This window comes from Penicillium solitum (genome assembly GCF_028829755.1).
Source record: "Penicillium solitum strain IBT 25940 chromosome Unknown utg000009l_segment0_segment0, whole genome shotgun sequence".
Taxonomy (NCBI): Eukaryota; Fungi; Ascomycota; class Eurotiomycetes; order Eurotiales; family Aspergillaceae; genus Penicillium; species Penicillium solitum.
In genome coordinates, this window is record NW_027072128.1 from 3,242,659 (window position 1) to 3,261,144 (window position 18,486).

At 49.1% G+C, this 18,486-nt stretch overlaps 10 protein-coding genes across 10 annotated transcripts; 3 read left to right on the forward strand and 7 right to left on the reverse strand.

Moving 5' to 3' along the window:
- Positions 1-232: 232 nt before the first annotated feature.
- Positions 233-1,551, forward strand: scw4 (putative cell wall glucanase (Scw4); the record flags this gene model as incomplete). Its single annotated transcript, XM_040952702.2, has 3 exons — positions 233-299; positions 361-497; positions 580-1,551. 3 exons carry the CDS (start codon positions 233-235, stop codon positions 1,549-1,551), a joined length of 1,176 nt encoding a protein of 391 aa, XP_040816984.2.
- Positions 1,552-1,795: 244 nt separating this feature from the next.
- N7455_012320 (uncharacterized protein) lies at positions 1,796-3,247 on the reverse strand (the record flags this gene model as incomplete). Its single annotated transcript, XM_040952630.2, has 1 exon — positions 1,796-3,247. One exon carries the CDS (start codon positions 3,245-3,247, stop codon positions 1,796-1,798), a length of 1,452 nt encoding a protein of 483 aa, XP_040816988.2.
- Positions 3,248-3,455: 208 nt separating this feature from the next.
- N7455_012321 (WD domain protein) lies at positions 3,456-5,427 on the forward strand (the record flags this gene model as incomplete). The annotated part of the gene is made up of 3 exons (XM_040952861.2): positions 3,456-4,095; positions 4,157-4,967; positions 5,049-5,427. Coding segments are annotated over 3 exons (1,671 nt in total), but the record flags the coding sequence as incomplete, so codon positions are not given.
- A 654-nt stretch (positions 5,428-6,081) lies between these two features.
- On the reverse strand, positions 6,082-9,985 carry N7455_012322 (GTPase-activating protein BUD2; the record flags this gene model as incomplete). The annotated part of the gene is made up of 2 exons (XM_040952824.2): positions 6,082-7,049; positions 7,102-9,985. The coding sequence occupies 2 exons, from the start codon at positions 9,983-9,985 to the stop codon at positions 6,082-6,084; spliced, it is 3,852 nt and encodes a 1,283-aa protein (XP_040816801.2).
- Positions 9,986-10,196: 211 nt separating this feature from the next.
- N7455_012323 (uncharacterized protein) lies at positions 10,197-10,469 on the reverse strand (the record flags this gene model as incomplete). Its single annotated transcript, XM_065606861.1, has 1 exon — positions 10,197-10,469. One exon carries the CDS (start codon positions 10,467-10,469, stop codon positions 10,197-10,199), a length of 273 nt encoding a protein of 90 aa, XP_065460027.1.
- Positions 10,470-12,731: 2,262 nt separating this feature from the next.
- Positions 12,732-13,007, reverse strand: N7455_012324 (uncharacterized protein; the record flags this gene model as incomplete). Its single annotated transcript, XM_065606862.1, has 1 exon — positions 12,732-13,007. One exon carries the CDS (start codon positions 13,005-13,007, stop codon positions 12,732-12,734), a length of 276 nt encoding a protein of 91 aa, XP_065460028.1.
- A 141-nt stretch (positions 13,008-13,148) lies between these two features.
- Positions 13,149-13,897, reverse strand: N7455_012325 (uncharacterized protein; the record flags this gene model as incomplete). Its single annotated transcript, XM_065606863.1, has 2 exons — positions 13,149-13,649; positions 13,718-13,897. 2 exons carry the CDS (start codon positions 13,895-13,897, stop codon positions 13,149-13,151), a joined length of 681 nt encoding a protein of 226 aa, XP_065460029.1.
- A 1,102-nt stretch (positions 13,898-14,999) lies between these two features.
- Positions 15,000-15,303, reverse strand: N7455_012326 (uncharacterized protein; the record flags this gene model as incomplete). Its single annotated transcript, XM_065606864.1, has 2 exons — positions 15,000-15,244; positions 15,282-15,303. The coding sequence occupies 2 exons, from the start codon at positions 15,301-15,303 to the stop codon at positions 15,000-15,002; spliced, it is 267 nt and encodes an 88-aa protein (XP_065460030.1).
- Positions 15,304-15,462: 159 nt separating this feature from the next.
- N7455_012327 (zinc-dependent alcohol dehydrogenase) lies at positions 15,463-16,688 on the forward strand (the record flags this gene model as incomplete). Its single annotated transcript, XM_040952669.2, has 3 exons — positions 15,463-15,996; positions 16,064-16,153; positions 16,215-16,688. The coding sequence occupies 3 exons, from the start codon at positions 15,463-15,465 to the stop codon at positions 16,686-16,688; spliced, it is 1,098 nt and encodes a 365-aa protein (XP_040816960.2).
- A 979-nt stretch (positions 16,689-17,667) lies between these two features.
- On the reverse strand, positions 17,668-18,419 carry N7455_012328 (LysM peptidoglycan-binding domain-containing protein; the record flags this gene model as incomplete). The annotated part of the gene is made up of 3 exons (XM_065606865.1): positions 17,668-18,071; positions 18,188-18,316; positions 18,383-18,419. The coding sequence occupies 3 exons, from the start codon at positions 18,417-18,419 to the stop codon at positions 17,668-17,670; spliced, it is 570 nt and encodes a 189-aa protein (XP_065460031.1).
- Positions 18,420-18,486: the final 67 nt, after the last annotated feature.

The window sequence follows — 18,486 nt, forward strand, 5'->3', positions numbered from 1 at the left end:
CTCATGTTTACACGCTCTGCTAATCGGGTCCACATAGGTGGAATTCCGTGCTCGACGCCGGTAGCATGGTTATAATGGATCCGATCGGCACTATATCTGTGGGTTTCCTTTTCTAGATAGTTGCACAGTCACTCTTGTTATGATCGCCGTCAACTAAGTTCAGAGACTAAGTTTGGATTACTTCCCTCGAGAGTTTACAGATCAGCTTCCCCAGGGAAAACTCAGTTGCAAAATGAAGCGCCTTACTGAGGCGCTTGTTGGACTGCTACTTGCATGTGGTGTTTGCGCCGAAGCTGGGGGTAAGAACGTTATTATTCAAATAATCTCATGGTTATATGGGATTTTGCTGATTGGCGATAGTCGAGAAGCAAGCTCGTGGAGATGTCGCCCAACCACACTATACCAAAGAGGTAGTCGTCTGGGTTAATGAAAAGGGAGAGCGCATCAGCACGGAAACACACTACGTTCCAGCCTTGACCTCGGCCGTACAAGAGAATGTTAGTAGATAGACATGTTTCCGATGAAGAGAAGAGATGTCCTTTCCCCATCAAAAAGCCAGCCCTAACTCTTCCATCAAAGAAACCTCCAATATCAATTCCAGACACGGATGTCTCCGACATACTACCACCAAATCTCCTATCCAAGAACAGCGACACAAAAGACCACCCTGTCCCAGCCAAAGGCAAACCAAAGGAGCTACAGCACCCTAACGCACACCCCAAACCAGCTGCTCATCCACACCCCCACAAGCACCCACACGCCCACTTCGGCATCTCCTACTCCCCCTACAAAGCAGACCGCACCTGCAAGAACCAAGAAGAAGTAAACAAAGATCTAGACCGAGTCTCCGAATACTCCTTCATCCGCATCTACGGTACAGACTGCGACCAAACAAGAACCGTAACCAACGCCGCACGACGACACAACATGCGCGTTTTCGCCGGTGTCTACGACCTAAACGGTTTCCCAGGAAGCCTGGACGCCTTCGCCGACGCAGTAGCAGGCCCAGACGGCAAAAAAGACTGGTCAATCTTCCACACGATCGCCGTCGGCAATGAGCTCGTAAACGGCGGCACCAACTCCGCCAGCGACGTCGTGTCAGCTGTCCAAACAGCACGTTCCGTGCTCCGCGCACAGGGCTATACAGGTCCCGTCGTCACTGTCGATACTTTCTCCGTACTCCTCGACCACCCGGAACTCTGCCATGTCTCTGATTACTGCGCTGCGAACTGTCATGCTTTCTTCGATGCTACGCAGCGGCCTGCTGGGGCTGGTGCGTATGCGCTCGAACAGGCCCGTAGTATCTCTGAGAGAGCGGGTGGAAAGCGTACTATGATCACCGAGTCTGGATGGCCGCATGCTGGGGATTCGAATGGAGGTGCTATTCCTTCGGTGGATAACCAGCAGGTGGCTATTGCGAGTTTGAGGAAGAGTTTTGATCACCGGAGGGAGGATTTGGTGCTTTTTACTGCTTTTGATGATTTGTGGAAGGATGATAACATGTATACCTTCAATGCGGAAAAGTTTTGGGGGATTCATGGGGATTTGTAGAGAGCGTGAGCTCTGATTGTTTTCTTTCTTTTGCTCCAGCCAGACTGGAGCTCGCTTTGGCTCTTTTTTTAATTAGTTAGATACAGTTATTGGTGTACATACATGCATTACCTGGAATAACATGACAGTCGAATGACAAAGAAAGATGTATTAACATGAAGCTTGGTATGGTTTCGCTGATGATATTATTATATATGATAGTCTAGATTGTACATTAACAGCCAGTGTAAAAGAACACAAGCGCTTAGCGGCGGGAAGTCCGAGTAGACTGACGTTCCCACGCCTCACTCTCTGAACGCGCCTCGATCTGATCCATCCACCCATCCTTACGGGTAAGCTCATCGAACGCCTCCTTGTTAGACGGCAAATCCCAGAAGAAATCCTTCCCGTCCGGGGATTTCCGATGAGCTTCCAAGTCCCGAGCATGGCGGATGATAAGTCCGGTCAGCATGCCGCGGGACTTTCCACTTGGGTTGATGCCTAGCTGGTTCATCTCACGCAGGATTGATATCACAGCGGGGAGATCCTTGCATACTCGCCAGTGGTAATGGATCAATTCATCGTACAAACCAGATGAAGCGCCGAGGAAAGAAGAGATACGGCCATATTCTTTGATTGTTGAGCGGAATTGGGGGATGAGAGGGGATTCGCGGAAGTGAGTGTTCAGCAGGCGGAAGGCGATCAGGAGAACCTTCGGGTATAGAGATACCACGACGGGGGCGACTGGAACGACGGCTGGGACTCGGAGAGGCCCTGATGGTCGAGTCGATGGTTCGGGCTGGTCTGTTGTGCTCAGGCTGTCTGGGTCCGAAGCCTCAGCTAGAGATTTCTCATCTAGGTGGCGCAGCATGGAGAAGATGCGCTCTTTGCATACCTCCCACACACCCATGTCGCCCTTGCCATCCTCGACGGCTTGGAAAAGGGCGAATTCGATGTGCTCTGACTCCGCTTTGACGACGATCTCAATCGCCCTCCGCAGGCCGACAGTTACTTCGGCGGCGCTGGCTGTGGCAGGCTCGGAATAGCCCAGATCACGGAGATAGATTCGCTTTGGACCTTGGTTCTCCGCTGGAACTTGTTCTTCCGCTTCTGACTTGTCTTGTCTCCGATAAGAAGAATAGTCATCTTTCGGTTGCTGCTTGGCTTTCAGTGCCGCCTTCTTTGCCCTCGGGTCTTTTAGCAGATTGTCAAACACCGACATGAGCTCGGCCATTTCCGCCTTTTTCTCCTCGCTGAGTGGTTTCAATGAGCTTGACTCAGTAGTTTCCCCATCGTGTTTGAATCCAAGCTGTTCTAAGAGTCCTCCAAATATCAATTTCTCCTGGGTTGTGATCTTCGGTGCTATCTTCGTGGTCTTCTTCACCACAGATGGTCTGAGGCTAGGCCTTTCGGGTACAGATGCAGCTTTTTTCTGCAGATAGCTTCGTCGCGGTTTCGGGGCCGCCTCACTCGTTGAACTGGAGGTAATTGACTCTTCAGAGGTATTCTGACTTGTGTTGTCCTCCGCTAGTGATTTGCTCTGCGTCGCATCATCGGCCGCGGTATTATTCTGGGTAGAAAAGGAGCGCGGGAAGCGACGATTGAATTGTTTCCGAGCGGCAGATGAGAGTGGCGTAAGTGTTCGAGTATGATATAGGAAAGGAGCCGTAGAATTGCTTCTTGAGAGGAAGCATAGCCGGTTGATATTTGTCGCCATTGCTGAGTCGTTAGGTCTGCACTTGAGCAGCCTTGTTCGCGCACTTCTTAGAGCAAGTCTAACCTGGAGTAATTCTTACTTTTTCTCTTCCACTTCTTCGAACTTCACAACTTCAATCTAAAAAAAGAGAAACAAGAAGAAGATCACTTTATCTTTTTTTTTTCCCTAGCACGGACTAATCGGTGATCAACTTTCCTTCCCGCAAAGTCACGTGATATCGTGTACCGGATCCACGCGTTTCGCCGAGGACGTGCCTCGCACCCCCGAGGCGCAAACTACCTACGAACCAGAGACGCCCGAAACCCCTAAGAAGAACATGGCAGCGAAAAGCGAATTGTCGGACTTTGAAAAGCAACGTTTGGCAAACATTGCCGAGCGTGATGCGCTGTTGAAGAAACTCGCGCTCGAGTCGCAATCCTCGGGGCTCTTCGCAAGCCCTAAGACCCCCGGCACCAATGGCGCGAAACCGAAAAAGCGCCCGGCTCCTAAGGTGAAAGTTGAGGAAGATATCACGCCCCGACGCACATCCTCGCGCCTCAAAGGCATTGCGGCCGAGAGCGAAGTAGCGAAGCGCAAGGCCGACGACGAGTATGAGGCGATGCGCGAAGCGGATAGAATCAAGAGGATGCGTCGGACAGACTCGTTCAGTCAAGCGGATATGTTTGTATCGGGCCAAAAGCTTAGTGCAGATAGCCTGATTGGCGTGGATGTCATCACCAAGGGTGTTGCAAAGCCCTATGAAAGGACCTTCGGGGACGATGAAATCGAGAAGACAACGGACAAAGACCTCAAGGCTCTTCGGGAGGAGATGAATGGACTTCAATTGTGGGAGTCTTGGGACCCTCAACGTAATCACTATACTCTCTATATCGACAAGTTACCATTCTGACGCATTTTTGATCATTACAGGGATCAAGATCACCCCGGAGCGTGTCTATTCCATGGCCTTTCACCCCTCCGAGTCCAAACCTCTTATATTCGCGGGCGACAAATTGGGTCATCTGGGTATGTTAGATGCTTCGCAGGAAAAGCCCGCAGTGGGCGAGGACGACGACGAGGATGAGGATGATCCAGACCCAGTCCTCACCACACTCAAGCCACATACTCGAACTATCAGCGCAATGATGGTCAACCCCTCAAAGCCGACACATTTGTACACCGCAAGTTATGATAGCTCGATTCGGTCCCTGGACTTGGAGAAAATGGTCTCTTCAGAGACTTATGCTCCTGAATCCACCAACATCGATGAAGCGCTTTCAGGAGTAGACATGGCTCCCGACGACCCTAACACATTGTACTGGACTACACTTCAAGGTGGATTCGGGCGATATGATACGCGCACGCCGCGGAAAGATAACAATGTGTCAAACTGGGAGCTTTCTGAGAAGAAGATCGGAGGCTTCACACTGTGTCCCTCCCAGCCCCACTACTTCGCGACAGCAAGTCTGGACCGATTCCTGAGATTATGGGATCTGCGCAAGCTCTCCCCGGACAGTCCCACGCCTATCGCCGAGCATGAAAGCCGACTCTCGGTTTCGCACGCAGCTTTCAATGCTGCCGGCCAGATTGCTACTTCTTCCTACGACGACACATTGAAAATCTACGATGTGGGCGCAAAGGGTCTCTCTTCATGGAAGCAGGGCCACAGACTTGCAGAACAGGAGTTTACTCCGGATACTGTTGTTCGCCATAACTGCCAGACTGGCCGCTGGGTTACCATGTATGGCTATTCCTTTCTTTCTTCATTTTGCGCCCCTTTTGGTTTTGCCAAAGTATCAACCCCCTAACTTTGTTCTTATAGTCTCCGGCCTCAATGGCAAATTAATCCCCAATCTTCCATTCAGCGGTTCTGTATCGGCAACATGAACCGGTTCGTGGATGTTTACAGCAGCAATGGAGATCAACTTGCTCAACTTGGTGGTGATGGCATCACTGCTGTTCCTGCTGTGGCTGTGTTCCACCGTAGCAAGAACTGGGTTGCTGGTGGCACTGCTAGTGGCAAGCTTTGCCTATGGAAGTGATATGTATTCTACGCTTATCTTCTTCTTTATGTTGCTTCTTTAAGAATGTGGCTGTACAGCTTATTTGCTAATTGTTTTGATATGTGGTTTCATCTTCCTTCGAAGACCCGGTGTTGTAAGAGAGGTGTTGGCTAGGGTTTGGTTTATCTCCTGCTGTCTAAGGCGACGTATCTGATGTTTGTTCTGATCCGATGTACAGATGTATTCAACGAATAACATTTGATGTTTGTATTTCTATCCAATAAATAGAGCCAACAAACACGGCAAAAACGAAAACATCAATCCATTCCATCTATTGGAGGAATATAAAAAAAGTAAAAGGTATTTACACGATGACCACCATCTCCAAAGGAAATCCAAACACACAAAAAGACCCAAAATGATTCCTCAGAATGACCAAAAAGAGTAAAACACAAAAGCCTCAGCCGAGTTCAAAAATCAGATCGTGTTCTTTTTTTCTTCCCAAAAATCGAGAGCCTTAATTTTTAGCTCTCTTGGGTTTTATCTTAAGAGCTGGACTGGGGAAGATGTGTGTAAGGGAGGGCGGGACCATGAAACACACAATCAAAAGAAGGAATGGGTATCAACACCATGACACATGCTTTAAGAGGAGAACATAGACATATAGATGATCAAGGAGAACGGAACTCGAGGAGGCAAGATGGAAAAGGGGAGTAGAGAGAGGGAGAGAGAGATAAGGGGAGAAAAGAGGAACGTGGAAATCATGAGCACATGGGAAAGAGGTAGACGAGAAAGAACAAGGTCAAAAACGTGTAAATATGAAAGGAGATTGCATGGGCAGACATTGGTGCATTAAGATTCATTGCGTAGATCCTCGTGCGAATGGTTTTGAGCCTGGTCGCGTTCTTTGGCCTTGCGTCGAGAGGGAGCAGGAACAAAGTCAAAGAAGCGGTACTTGCTTGAAGAGGACTCTTTCGTGACACTGGACCTGCGAGCCTTGGAGGACTCGGAGTACTCGAGCGAGTAGGTCGAGGAGTTCTTCGAGCTTCCGGTGCTGTCGCGCGCGTCAGACCAACGTGGGATGGAAAATGGAATGCGGCTTTGGTCCCAGGTCGTTGATGACGAGCTTGGAGGCGTATCATCCTCAGCATCGGGGGCGTGGTCAGTAGACCGGCGGGTAAGCGAAGGACGCGTAGCAAAGTAACCAACCGAATTGCGATGGTTGGTTGAGACCGGTGCAGTGCCGGTTGACGTTTCTATCACCGGGGTGGTAGGTTTGCTTGGGCTTTCGTCATAGAAGGTTACGGGTCGTTCCATCGAATCCACCAGTGCTTCCCATTTGATCTCAAGGTTTCCGCTTGGCCGCTCTGCTTGCTCAGCTCGTCTGAGACACTCTTCAGTGCGTGCCCGTAGGCGAAGGGCTTCTTTCTGAAATTTAGAAAGGTTGACGTCCAGCTCGGTCAATTCGTTAAGTCGTTCCGGGGAGACTTCAAGCCAGACACGAATCAAGTTCGCGAAGGATCGGGCGTAGTCGATGAGGAATGGAAGGCTAGGGAATCCCTCACGCGATGTGGGCGGCAACCGGCCAAGGATTTGGATAGGGGTGGTGTAGGAGGGTGTAACGATAGGGACTGGTCGATCGGCGGGAATCGCACAAACCGAATCAACAAAGTCTTTGAATTCCGAGCGATGACCAACAAGGAATTTGTTCATCGGTTCCATCCAAGGTTCCTTATTGCCGAATGTTGTCATATTGGCCAGACCCTGTAAAGCTTTGGCAATGAGGGTCAAAGTGCGCTGTGCACGAGGACGAGGGTGATCTAGAAGGGGTCAGCAAAAAGAAAACGGAAGGTACGGGCGTGGTTTCCATACCTTTCAAGAGCCCGAAAAGCTTTGGGTTCAGAATAGCCGGGCAGAAGAAGCGTAGGAACAGGAAACCAGAAACACTGCTATACGTCACAGACCGGAGGAAGTCTCCATAGCGATCGTCTGCGCACGCCCTGACATGCCGGAAGATGCGTCGCAGTTCCGGGGGACACCTCGATGCAGATCCCGCAATGGACTTCCACACGCCTGTGGTGAGAGCTGTGAGGTTTCGCCAGTTGCGATCAAGATCTTCGTGGCGTGGAACTCGAGATGGATCAACTTCGCATTCCGGATCGCTCTCATCAATATCACGTAGTCGTTCCGCGATAGTATCCTCCAAGTACTGCTTGCCCAGACGACGCATGTGAAGATCGAGGGCCTTGGTTAGAAGCGAGTTTCCACGGAACAAAAGGTTAGCCTCCACAGTGGCCGTCCTTCCCATGTCCCTGACAAGGACCTCGCGCTCTTGGCTAGTCTCCTGTGTATTATTCGAATGAATCCTCGTTGTATACCTCAGCCGGTTAGCGGTGGATTCTTTGTGAACCCCATCGATTTCATCTTCAACCAAGGCTGAGATCCATTCCACTGTTGACCCCGAGACCTGGTAGATGTTCAGAAGCATCTCGGCCAGGTGATTTAGCTCCGATGACATCAGCTGTGCCATGTTGATTGTGAGGCCATTGGTGAAGGAGTGGAGAAGTTCCGACATCGCCGAGTACTCGTCGGACATCAAGACGACGGTTTCCTCCATTCGGGCTCTCATGAACATCTCGCCAATTGCCTGGTCTTGGTTATCCAGGATAGGCCACCACTTTTCGATATCCACGCCGGCATCCAATTCTTCAAGTCGCAGGTCTACGCGTCCGAAGATGATATCATTTGCGGAAATTTCGATCTCATCCAGCATGTTCACAGCACTCACGTCTTGGTTGGGTGCGTATGTTCCGTGGGCAATAAGTGTCCAGTCCCTCTGTGTTGGGTTGAGAGTTTTGACGAGGATAGAGGCCTGGGATAGCACTGGTGGCAGATCAGTGAAGAGGAAGTCTTCTCGCCAGAAAGGATTCATAGTGCGATACTTGACGGCAGTCTTGCCACGAATTTCTCCATCAAGGAGCACCTCTGTGTAATAGTCGCTGACCTTCGAAGTTGGAACAGGCTGGCCATGTGATCTTGATGCCTTTCGGCTTCGGGGAGTGTCCTCCTCCTTGGTGCGAAACAGCTTTGCCTCCACAATTTTCAAGCTCAAGAACCGTTCAATCCGAAACATGTCTTTGGTCAAGGGTGGTTCGGTGGTCTCAGCTTCAGGTGTTTTATTAGGATCTTCTCCCTGAGACACAGGACCGTAAAGCTCTGGGATTGTGAATGCGCGGAGAAGCACAAACCACACCTCGAAGAGAACACGGCTTTCAAGAGCGAGGTATATAGGCCGCACGTTGGAATCGGGTACTGGGTGTGCCGCATATTGAGGATAAATGGCAATGCAAAACTCATCATCCAACACCGAGGAGTTCAGCTGCTGGATAGCGCAGCGTGATAATTGAGATAACTGCACACATGCTAAAAGAGACACGTCGGACTCTGTGTAGAGCTTGAAAAAGCCGTTTTCTTGTAGTGTGCAGCTCACCTTCTGCCACGAGGAAGAAAGAGCCCTTGACTGTCTGTACGTGGACACGCGGCGTCCGGACACCGGCATTGCACCGGAAGCAGACGGCTTGTCCCATAAAAGCATCTTGCCAACTTTGATGATAGTTGCATCCTTTTGTGCTGCACTTTCCGAGTTGCGTCGACGTTCAGGGATTCGTCGGTCTCCAATAACAACCTCTTGAGGCTTTGTCATCTTGTTCTGAACACCCTTGGGCCGAATTGGTTGCCAACAAAGTAGAGCTGCAAGCCAGGAATCGAAGGTTTCGTTCACGTGAGGTCGTAGTTGTATCCCAAGACCAGAGGTAAATGTGTAAACGCTCAGATAGGTGCATTGGAGCTCAGAGTCCCACATTGTCCGAACTCGACAACCACGTAGATCGGGGATTAATGTTTTGGCCAATGCCGGCTCTCCCTTGGCTTGGTAAATGAGACTTCCAGTAGCGACATTGATAGCGCAGTATCCGGATGTCCAGGAAGTGGTCGAGGCTGTTCGAAATGATAGGATTCCATGCATTCTACCACAGGTAGTCTTCATCAACTGCAGGATTTTTGTGGCTTCCGCACCAGAGAGGGGTGAGGCAAACGAATCTTGGTTTCGTGCTCCACCTGCGACCAGACCAAAAGCTTTGCTTCCTCGATGGCGAGGAACGGTCTGGCTGCTGTATTTTGGGGACTCAATTGACGGAAACCCAATGGAAGATGACGGGTCTTCAGGCAATTTTGGCTGAGACGCAGGTAATTTTGGCTGAGACGCAGGTAATTTTGGTTGAGACGCAGGTAATTTTGGTTGAGACGGACTGGCCGTGTTAATTGACCCAACTCGCGTTCGAGCTTTGAAGGTGCTGGGGGTGATGTCGCTGCGTTGCTCTTCAGCCGCCGTTGTCCGCGATCGCGCCCGTTGACTCCTTGCTTCCACCGGAGGATCTTCTTCGCCTGCTGCAGATGAGTGTTTGTTGAAATCCCGACGACGTTCGGGTTCGATGGGCCGTGATCGCACGGTGTTTCGAGGTGAAGACAAAGTGCCGCCCGTGAGGTGCTCCGGTTCGGATAAAGGGGAATGGTTGGCAGAGGAGTGCGACTCAGGCGTCACAGTTCGAATCGTAGTTTCTCGGAAACTGTCGGGATAGACCATACCATGCCGGTCCCTAGATGAAGACTTCTTGCTTGAACGCCGTTCCACTGGACGACTGTATAACGCTTGGTGCATCGAGCTTCGCTTGAACGCGTTCGGATTCTCGGGCTCCATCTCGTTTGGTTATAGATAGCCCCTTTGACAGGCGATGTACATAGAACGAAAATGAAACCCGTCAATGTATGAGGAAAGGGGAGACAGGTTCACTTCCTAATCGCGCCCAACACAAACCTCCCTCAACACAACTGAGAAGTCCTTGTTGGCTCCCGACGTATGCAGCACAGCTGCGCTTGTATAATTGGGGTCGCTTTTGTCCAGGAAATTGTTATGAGACCACATGGAGTCCGGTGAGAGGTTGGGTATTGAGGTCGCACATTCGGTCGAGGCGCCGGGAGAGGGGAAGCAATGCGAGACCAGGACAAAGGAGGCGCGGGTCACCGTCGTTTGTCTGAGAGATGCAGGAGTACCTAGCGAATGCGGTGAGCGTCCAATCCTCCGGCCAGTCGATAGCGATAGCGATAGTGTCGCTGTCAGCGTCAGTGATGGTCTGAAGAAGCGACCCGAGGGGAATTGGTAGTTGAGACGGGCGTGATATCATTATTAGTGGAGGGAGGGGAAGGGAAGTATTTGGGGATAGGGTATAGGGAGTAAAGAGATGCGCACATACCTTCATCAGTCCCTTTTGAAATTCGGGCGGTTTGGGTTATACTCTCTATGAGAGGTGTTTGTGGGTATATGTGTTTTCGCGGATTCCAGCCAATGTAGGCCGCTTTGGGATGGGGGCAGAATGAGGGGGAACAACTTCAAAGAAAAATATTTCCCAGAAATGAAGAATCAAGTGGAGATTGTAACGGGAAGATCGGATAAAGATCACCAAATTATAGAGAGAGAAAAAGAGAGAGAGAGAGAGAGACGGGGAGGGGAGGGGGGGGGGAGAGAGAAAGAAGTGGATAACGGAGCTGAGTTTGTATAGGGGAAAAATAACGAATAACGAAATAATGAGGAATGGGCAACACTTTCTGGCCCTTTTTCATCTATCTTAGGTCTCTTGAGCTTTCAAGTTCTACTATTGGCTATATCTCTTTGCTTTATACTTAGATACTCCCCTATTTTACGCTACTTCGATGACAGCGCAACATGGGAATCACCAAGTTCGATATACATACATCTCCATCATTCCCAAAGCAAGTGAGGTTAGACTATGAGTTTACCTAGATATATACTCTATGCATGTAGATCCAGGGTCTCAATCTTTTAACTTTAAGCCTTTAACCGAAAATACCGAGTTTATATTGTATAATATCACCGGGGCAAGGGAAGAAGTAAATAGCGGGTTTAAGCTGGGCTTGACCTAAGATCAATAGCTTTCCCCAAGTCACTAGCGTGCATGTTTCCCCTTCCATTTGGATTCCCGAAAATAGTAAAGTGCCGAAAGATTCTAGAAGTCGACATGACTGCATGGCGTCTTTTTACTGACTCGCACTGGCCCTGAGCTAGTGGTAATGGGACCACTAATTTTGAGTCATGAGGGTTATGCTTGAGATACATATCGATTATCGATCCTTTTTTGCTATTCATCACATATCATTCTCCTATCCATAGATATTGTATATTATTATATGTATTCAAGGCTCCTGGGGATTCCCACCTGCTACATTGACTTGCACTTACTCCGTACCTCCATACAGAATCGTTTTCATATGGCCTGCTCTCTGCAATATGCAAAATAATCCCAACGTGGTGTCTGGGGCGCAGATCCTAGCCCTGGCTAGAAGTGGGTACGGAGTACAGGATGCACCTAGGCAAACATTTTGGCGGGAGTACTTCGTAGGTACCTATGATTATTCCCTACAATGTTGTAGTCGAGATGTCTCCTCTTAACAACACAGACCAAGGGAAATCCCCGAAAGTGGAGCCACTTGTTAGTCTTGAGCGTTGAGGAAATGAGATCTTCAGCCGGGATCATATACTGGAGCCACACAGAACTCAAGTTATATTGAGCTGTGGAGGGATGGTAGGTGTGAAAATAACCACACTGGTCTTGCAGTATCCAATACAAAATATAAAATGATCAATATAATATAGCATAGCAATTCATATAAGTACCAAGTCGCAATTTCAAGATGCATATTCTACGGGTACCCGCCCATAACCACACAAATGATCCAAGGTCACATGACAATTTATCAGTGCTTAGTCAGTGATTTGATTTCCTTTGCCAAGCCTTGGCTTTCCCTTTCCGTTTTAGTGCTCACTCCTCGCCGCTTTTTTTTCCCTCGCCGAGTACAACTGAGCACGCCCCTAAACGCCCTCCAGGTTTGAGCTGAGCCTACTCCGTACTTTGTACCTGATTTCCTTTGCCGGGTGGAGCTTTCCTATCTTAGCTGCCGCCGCTTTTATAAGGGCCCTCAGAGGCTCACTGAGTAAATTTCAGTCTGTGCTCAGGCTATACTCCGCTTGGGAGGTCTAACGGTTCATGTCTGATGCGTCAGGTATCTAGTCTGAATGCGCCATGAATCTCAACAGTATAGAGCGATCGGGCAAATGAATACATCATCGTCTTCATCATCATACTTGACGCGTGTTCAAATGTTTATAGGAAATATTTGTTGATGGACGATTGATACGAAGAAATACATGTATCAACTATGGATCAGCCTTGATTCTCAATTCCACATGTGCACGAGCACACATACAAATATACAGGAGTACCGTACTACATGTCCTTAAGAATATGTATTTACTGTATACGTCAATTGCTCTCTAGTTGATATAGTCTCAGCTGTTCTAGGGGAAGGAAAAAAAGTCAAACCACTTTGAGTACTTCCAAAGTATCGAGAGATATTATGAGCAAGGGCATCTAATGATCCTCACAGTCCGACTCGCAGTCCGTCTCACAGGCTACAGCGTGGCGGCGCAGAGAAAGCAGGGCCCGTGCATCTAGATGATCCAGCCAGCTGGCGTACCAATCCAAGAATTCTGGAATAGAATCAAAGCGTGTCTTACGGCAGTACAGAGGGGTAGGATTGTCAGCCTCAGCCTTAAAGAAAACAACTCGCCACCTCCACTCCCTGATGTTGGCAGCATCCTGGATGTCTTCATCCTTGTGCTTGTTCTCGTCCTCGTCGTCATCCATCATCAGCCGACAGTACACATACGCACAATACCACGCTGGGTATGCGTGTCACTTATGAAATGCAATATCGGCAATAAAGCCAGCCCTGATATTCAGGTCGTCGTCGATAAACGCCCGCAGAGTCTTATCCTCCAACTCATATTATAACGGCCGCTGCAACTGCTCTTGCTCGCGCTTCAGTAGCTCCGGATCCGCCAATTTGTCGCGCCTTTGTCTTTCATCAAGCCCCTCCAGTTCCTCGTCCCTGACTCCAATCGACCAAGCCGGCGTGAACGGCGCAATACCCGAGAGGCGGAAGTCAACATCCGCCACCCCCTGAGCATATTTGAGGAACAGAGCTAACTCGTCGCATGGTGGGATAGTCATCGGCCTATGATCTTTGTGCCAAGTGCACGCGACGTCACGATCCTCGTCGTCTTCGGCAACGATTGCGTCCACCTGCTGTTGGCACACGCGTTGAACTGTGTCGAGGTACATCTGCTGCCACTGATCTGAGCGTAGCAGGGGAGACTGTACACCGTCCACCGGTGCATAGGAGGGCAGGGCGTTGAGAATAGCAGGGATATCGAGGTCTTTGACTGGTGTCTGCGGTGGAATCCGGATTATGCTGCCGCTCCCACACGTCTCGGGGTCTTCGTCATCCTATTTGACATCGTCCATATATTTGTACTGGCGGAGCTGCTCGCGCTTATCTTCCTCAGTAGCTAGACCTTTTTCTTCAATTTCCTTGAGGCAGTCCTGAAGAAACTTTTTGTTTGCGGCAGCCATTCTGCTACGGAAGCGGGCAATGGCAAGGTGCATGCGTTTCTGTCCATGTCCGAGGCTGAGACTGAGGCCGAGCCTGCCATTGGTGTTGTTGATGACGGCTTATTGTTATTTGCGTCCGTCATTTTTGGTGGTTCTTTTGTCGGTAGTTTAGTTGTTGTTTTCTTTTTCTTCTATGGGAACCATGCCAGAGAAATAGGGGGTTTTAAAACCGGGTAGTCACCATATAGACGCGGTCAGATCTAGTGTCAGCCAATGGATGGTCTCGAGAAGATAAAGTATTCCTGGGCACCCAGTGGGGGATGGTTACCTATCCTGCCAAGCATGGGTACCCACATTAAATTCAGCCACAGTAACCACCCCCATCTATATACTCCGTACAGGACCTGACGGTTGTCACTGTAGCCGAATTTAATATGGGTACCCATGCTTGGCAGGATAGGTAACCACCGTCAACTGAAACCCGGGATATAGAGCTCATTAGGCAATCTAACTGGCCTAGTAGCGAACATCACAAGTTAGTATGTATTCCAAGGTTGATTGTATCCTATTGCATCATGACGCTTTTCCCAGGGGTTGCCCTCATTGCCGGTGCCACATCCGGTATGTCCCCCCTCTGCTGCCTGTATAACATTCTCTCCGACTACGGTGTGTATGAAGATGAAGCTCCGTTAGAAGTGTGTGAGATAGTTTATAATAAAGTGTACGTAATATAACAGTCATTTGGAGTTGTGTACGGCTAGAATTTTTGATATTATTTGCTGACCGCAATAATATCAAAAAGTACATACAGCTCCTCCGGCCGCTGTATGTATTTTTAAGCCTTACAAAGAAAATAATGTAGCCAATTTACCGCTAGACCATAGCAAAAATCTCGGTTCTTGTTCAGGGCCTGTGTGAAAGATTTCCCCCATCCCTCGACACGCGTTGAGTCTACTCGTGTCCCAAACGATAGTGGAAATTGTGTTAAGCACTATAATGCCAAACTTCTCTTCCCAATAGTCCACTCTCTATGCGGCACGCAAGTTCGTACAGAAAATTGTTATTGCCTGCACCTTATTACTCGCCACATCTCCCACCATTTTGTCCAGTGTGGACTCCTCCGCCTCGGTGAAAGTTCTATTCTTCGACAATCTAAGATGACTTTCTTTGCTATAGTTAGCCCCTGTAAACACATATGTCCTAACGATAGCAGACTGCAATCCTAGCTCTGTGATAGAGAGCGCTTCAAAGTTTGTTCAAACCCAACACAGACGTGGTAGCTGGAATACTTGTTGCGGCTGTGAGAGACTGGCACAAGACCTCGTCGGTCTCAAAGCCTAACCAACCCAAGGAAATGCCCGCCCAACCGATGATGTCGACGTCCGCGTCGGCCAGGAGTCTGGCAGTAGGGATGATCGTCTTAGTTTGAAACCGCTGCAAGGGATTTTGGTCACGACCGATATCAGAGACCCCAAATTGAGAGAAGTGAACTGTAAAATCAAGGAGTTAGGAGGTAGGTAATTTTACCGATAGTTCGCCGACGTCCCATGTCCATACATCCAAGGGAAGCGGGGTAATAGAGCGATATCTCTATCAAACAATATAATACCACTCGTGCCTCAAGACGTTGCTCCCTATTTTCCATCAGAACCATTTAGGCATCCAGATTTTCCTGTACCACGGCCGACCTCACTTCCATCATTGCAAGATGACTTCTCAAATTCCATCCCAGCACAAGGCAATCGCCTATGACAAGCCAGGGACCGCTAGTATCCAATATCTCACAGTCGACACGCCGCAACCTGGAAATGGTGATGTTCTTATGCGTATTACACACTCGGGCGTCTGTCATAGTGATTGGGGTGTGATGACCCGCAGAGAAGGAGACGTTGGTCCTCCAGCCCAACCTGGACAGATTGGAGGACACGAAGGCGTTGGTGATATTGTGGCATTTGGTCCAAACACTGAACAGTATGGTTTGAAGCTTGGAGACCGCGTAGGCATCAAGTGGATGGCTCGTGTATGCGGGAGCTGCTTCCCTTGCCTAGCTGGCCGCGATGGCTGCTGTTCGAACGGAACCATATCTGGATATGGCGAGCCTGGAACATTCCAGCAATATGCCCTTGCACCTGCAAACTACGTTACTCGCATCCCTGATGAGCTCACAAGTGAGCTGGCGGCGCCGATGCTTTGCGGAGGAATCACCGTTTATGCCGCGCTGAAGAAATGTGGTGCGAGGCCAGTGAGTAAATCCTACAATTTTTCCACTCTTGAAATAAATGAAAGGAGGTGGGCTAATAATATTACAGGGTGACGCAGTTGTTATTATGGGAGGAACAGGCGGTCTTGGTCATCTAGCCCTCCAAATGGGAGGGCGCGGTATGGGGTTCCGAATGATTGTAATGCCCTCAATATCACATTAACGGCAAAACAAGCCTGACCTCTAACTTGTGTGAATAGGCTATCGACTACGGTGATAAGAAAGAATTCGCAGAAGAATGTGGCGCTGAATCCTACATCGATGTCTCGAAGTACCACACCAACGATCTTCAACTCACTGTCGATGTCAAAAAGGTTACCCCTCACGAAATCGGCGCCGCTGCTGTCATCGTATGCACTGGTGCCAATGAAGCCTACACTGTTGCGGTATCTTTTGTACGATTTGGGGGTACCGTGGTTTGTGTTGGAGTCCCCGAGGGTGCTCCAGTTGCGATTGCCTCCGCAGATCCCGCTACGCTTATCAGCCAGGAAATCAGTATTGTGGGGAGTGTGGTTGGAAACCGTATGGATGCTATTGAAACCATGGAGATGGCCGCTCGCGGAGCGGTAACGACCCGGGTCACCGTGCAGCCGATGTCAACCCTCATGGATATCTTTGACAAGATGAACAAGCGTCAACTAAAAGGTCGCATCGTTCTGGACTTAACTGACTAGTCTGATTGCGGTGGGTGGTCCAAGAAATAAGTGAATGTGTGGAGGCTTATATATAAATTGAGGTGGGCAATCTCGGAGTTTCAGACTAGAACTGTCAATTTGAGAAATGGGGAGCACGACTCCGCAATCCCCAGCGCAGACAGCCACTGCTTGATTTTTATCGTAATTCAAAAGGGAAGAGTGACTATCATAACTTTTTAGAAGAATCTAATTTGCTCACGCGCTACAGGTAAGCGAAGGCCGAGAGTATCAGAATATCGTGATCTAAAAAACCGACAGAGATCTAAAAATGTGCCACTTTCTTAACGCAACACTTGGCTATGGGGATGGTTCTATCGGCGAAAGCATTCCCGCACTTTTGCTTATTGACGGATGGGATATCTCCCGCCTTCTACTTCTGGTTGGGTTCGTTATATTTATTTCCGTGATCGTCACGGCAATTGAAACTGCGGTTGGACAAGATATCAATAGTGGCTTGACAGCAGGAAGATATGCCTTTGGAGTGATAGCGGATTTGATCTCTTAGATACTGTATGCCAGGAAGAGAGTTGTGCCCGTATTGACATAGCTTGACGACTGAGGCCTGGATATGCCAACAAGCTTTGATAGTAAGAGAAAGCACTGGAAGAGCATCAAATGTGGTCATTTCTAGTCTCAAAAGCAGTCACTTTCGGTGTCAACTCTACATTTCCTCGGATTCTCGGTGTAAACACCGGGCCTGTGAACTATTACACAGGCCCACACCAAATAAAGCATTCAATTGTTGCCCATTATTTCAATCTGGCTACCGTGTCGTGGGCGAAGTCATAATCATTTTGGAGTGTATGGATGTAGAGTTGCGCTTGGATAATTACATCTAGGCATCAAGCATTAAATAACTTATCATCACTAATTCACCCAGTAGAGAAGTAAATCAAATCACGTCCTCGGGTGGCAACCTCCGTCGGCCTCACATAACACGAGAAGTACTCTGAAGCGTCTATGAAGAAATTCCGACACAAACACCGTAGCCCAGCCATATGGTGGTACATGCGTCATTGAGCTGAGGATTCCACTCGTAGAATGTAGCCAGTGTAATATGATAAGCTTTGCAAATAGCGTCGCATGTATCTTCCGACGCGACCTCATGTAATTTGTCACAAGAGTCGATGATACTAGGCTGTGCAGTGATGGAAGCAGTAACGGACGCTGAAGTCGACGTCACAATAGTTGAAGTGTCTGTTGCCGATGTTGTCGGAGTAGCTGTGGCAATGGCAGAGCTTGACGAGATCGATCCGGTTCCAATAAAGACAGCCCGGGCGTTTTCACCAGTGAGGTTCGTGAACAATACAGTGGAGCAGTCCCCAGATCCGATCCAGGGGTTGTAGTTGAACAGGGATTCTTCTGTGATTATGAAATCGTCATCGTCATCTCCGCACAGCGTTTCACAGTCAACACCTCAGATTTCAGAAAGATTAGCAAGAAAGAACAAATAAAGAAGGCGTTAGAATATATCATACCTTCGCTCTCCTTTCCGCGAATAATGGTGTAGCAGTTGCAGTTGGAGACCGTATCTGGCATAATCCATGTGCTCTTGATAGGGAGGCAGCTTGAGCCTCCAGAGTCGGTCGCTGGTGTGGTCGTGATAACTAAAGTATTTCATGTCAGATCCCTATAGTAGAAGAAACAGAGAAAAGACCGGATGGAGCACTTACGATCCCATGACTTCAGTACCCAGTAGCTGTATCCCATCTGCAGAGTGCAGTTGGAAGTGATTAGGCTTGGGTTCCAGGAAACGAGCTGGGTAGCGTTAACCTCA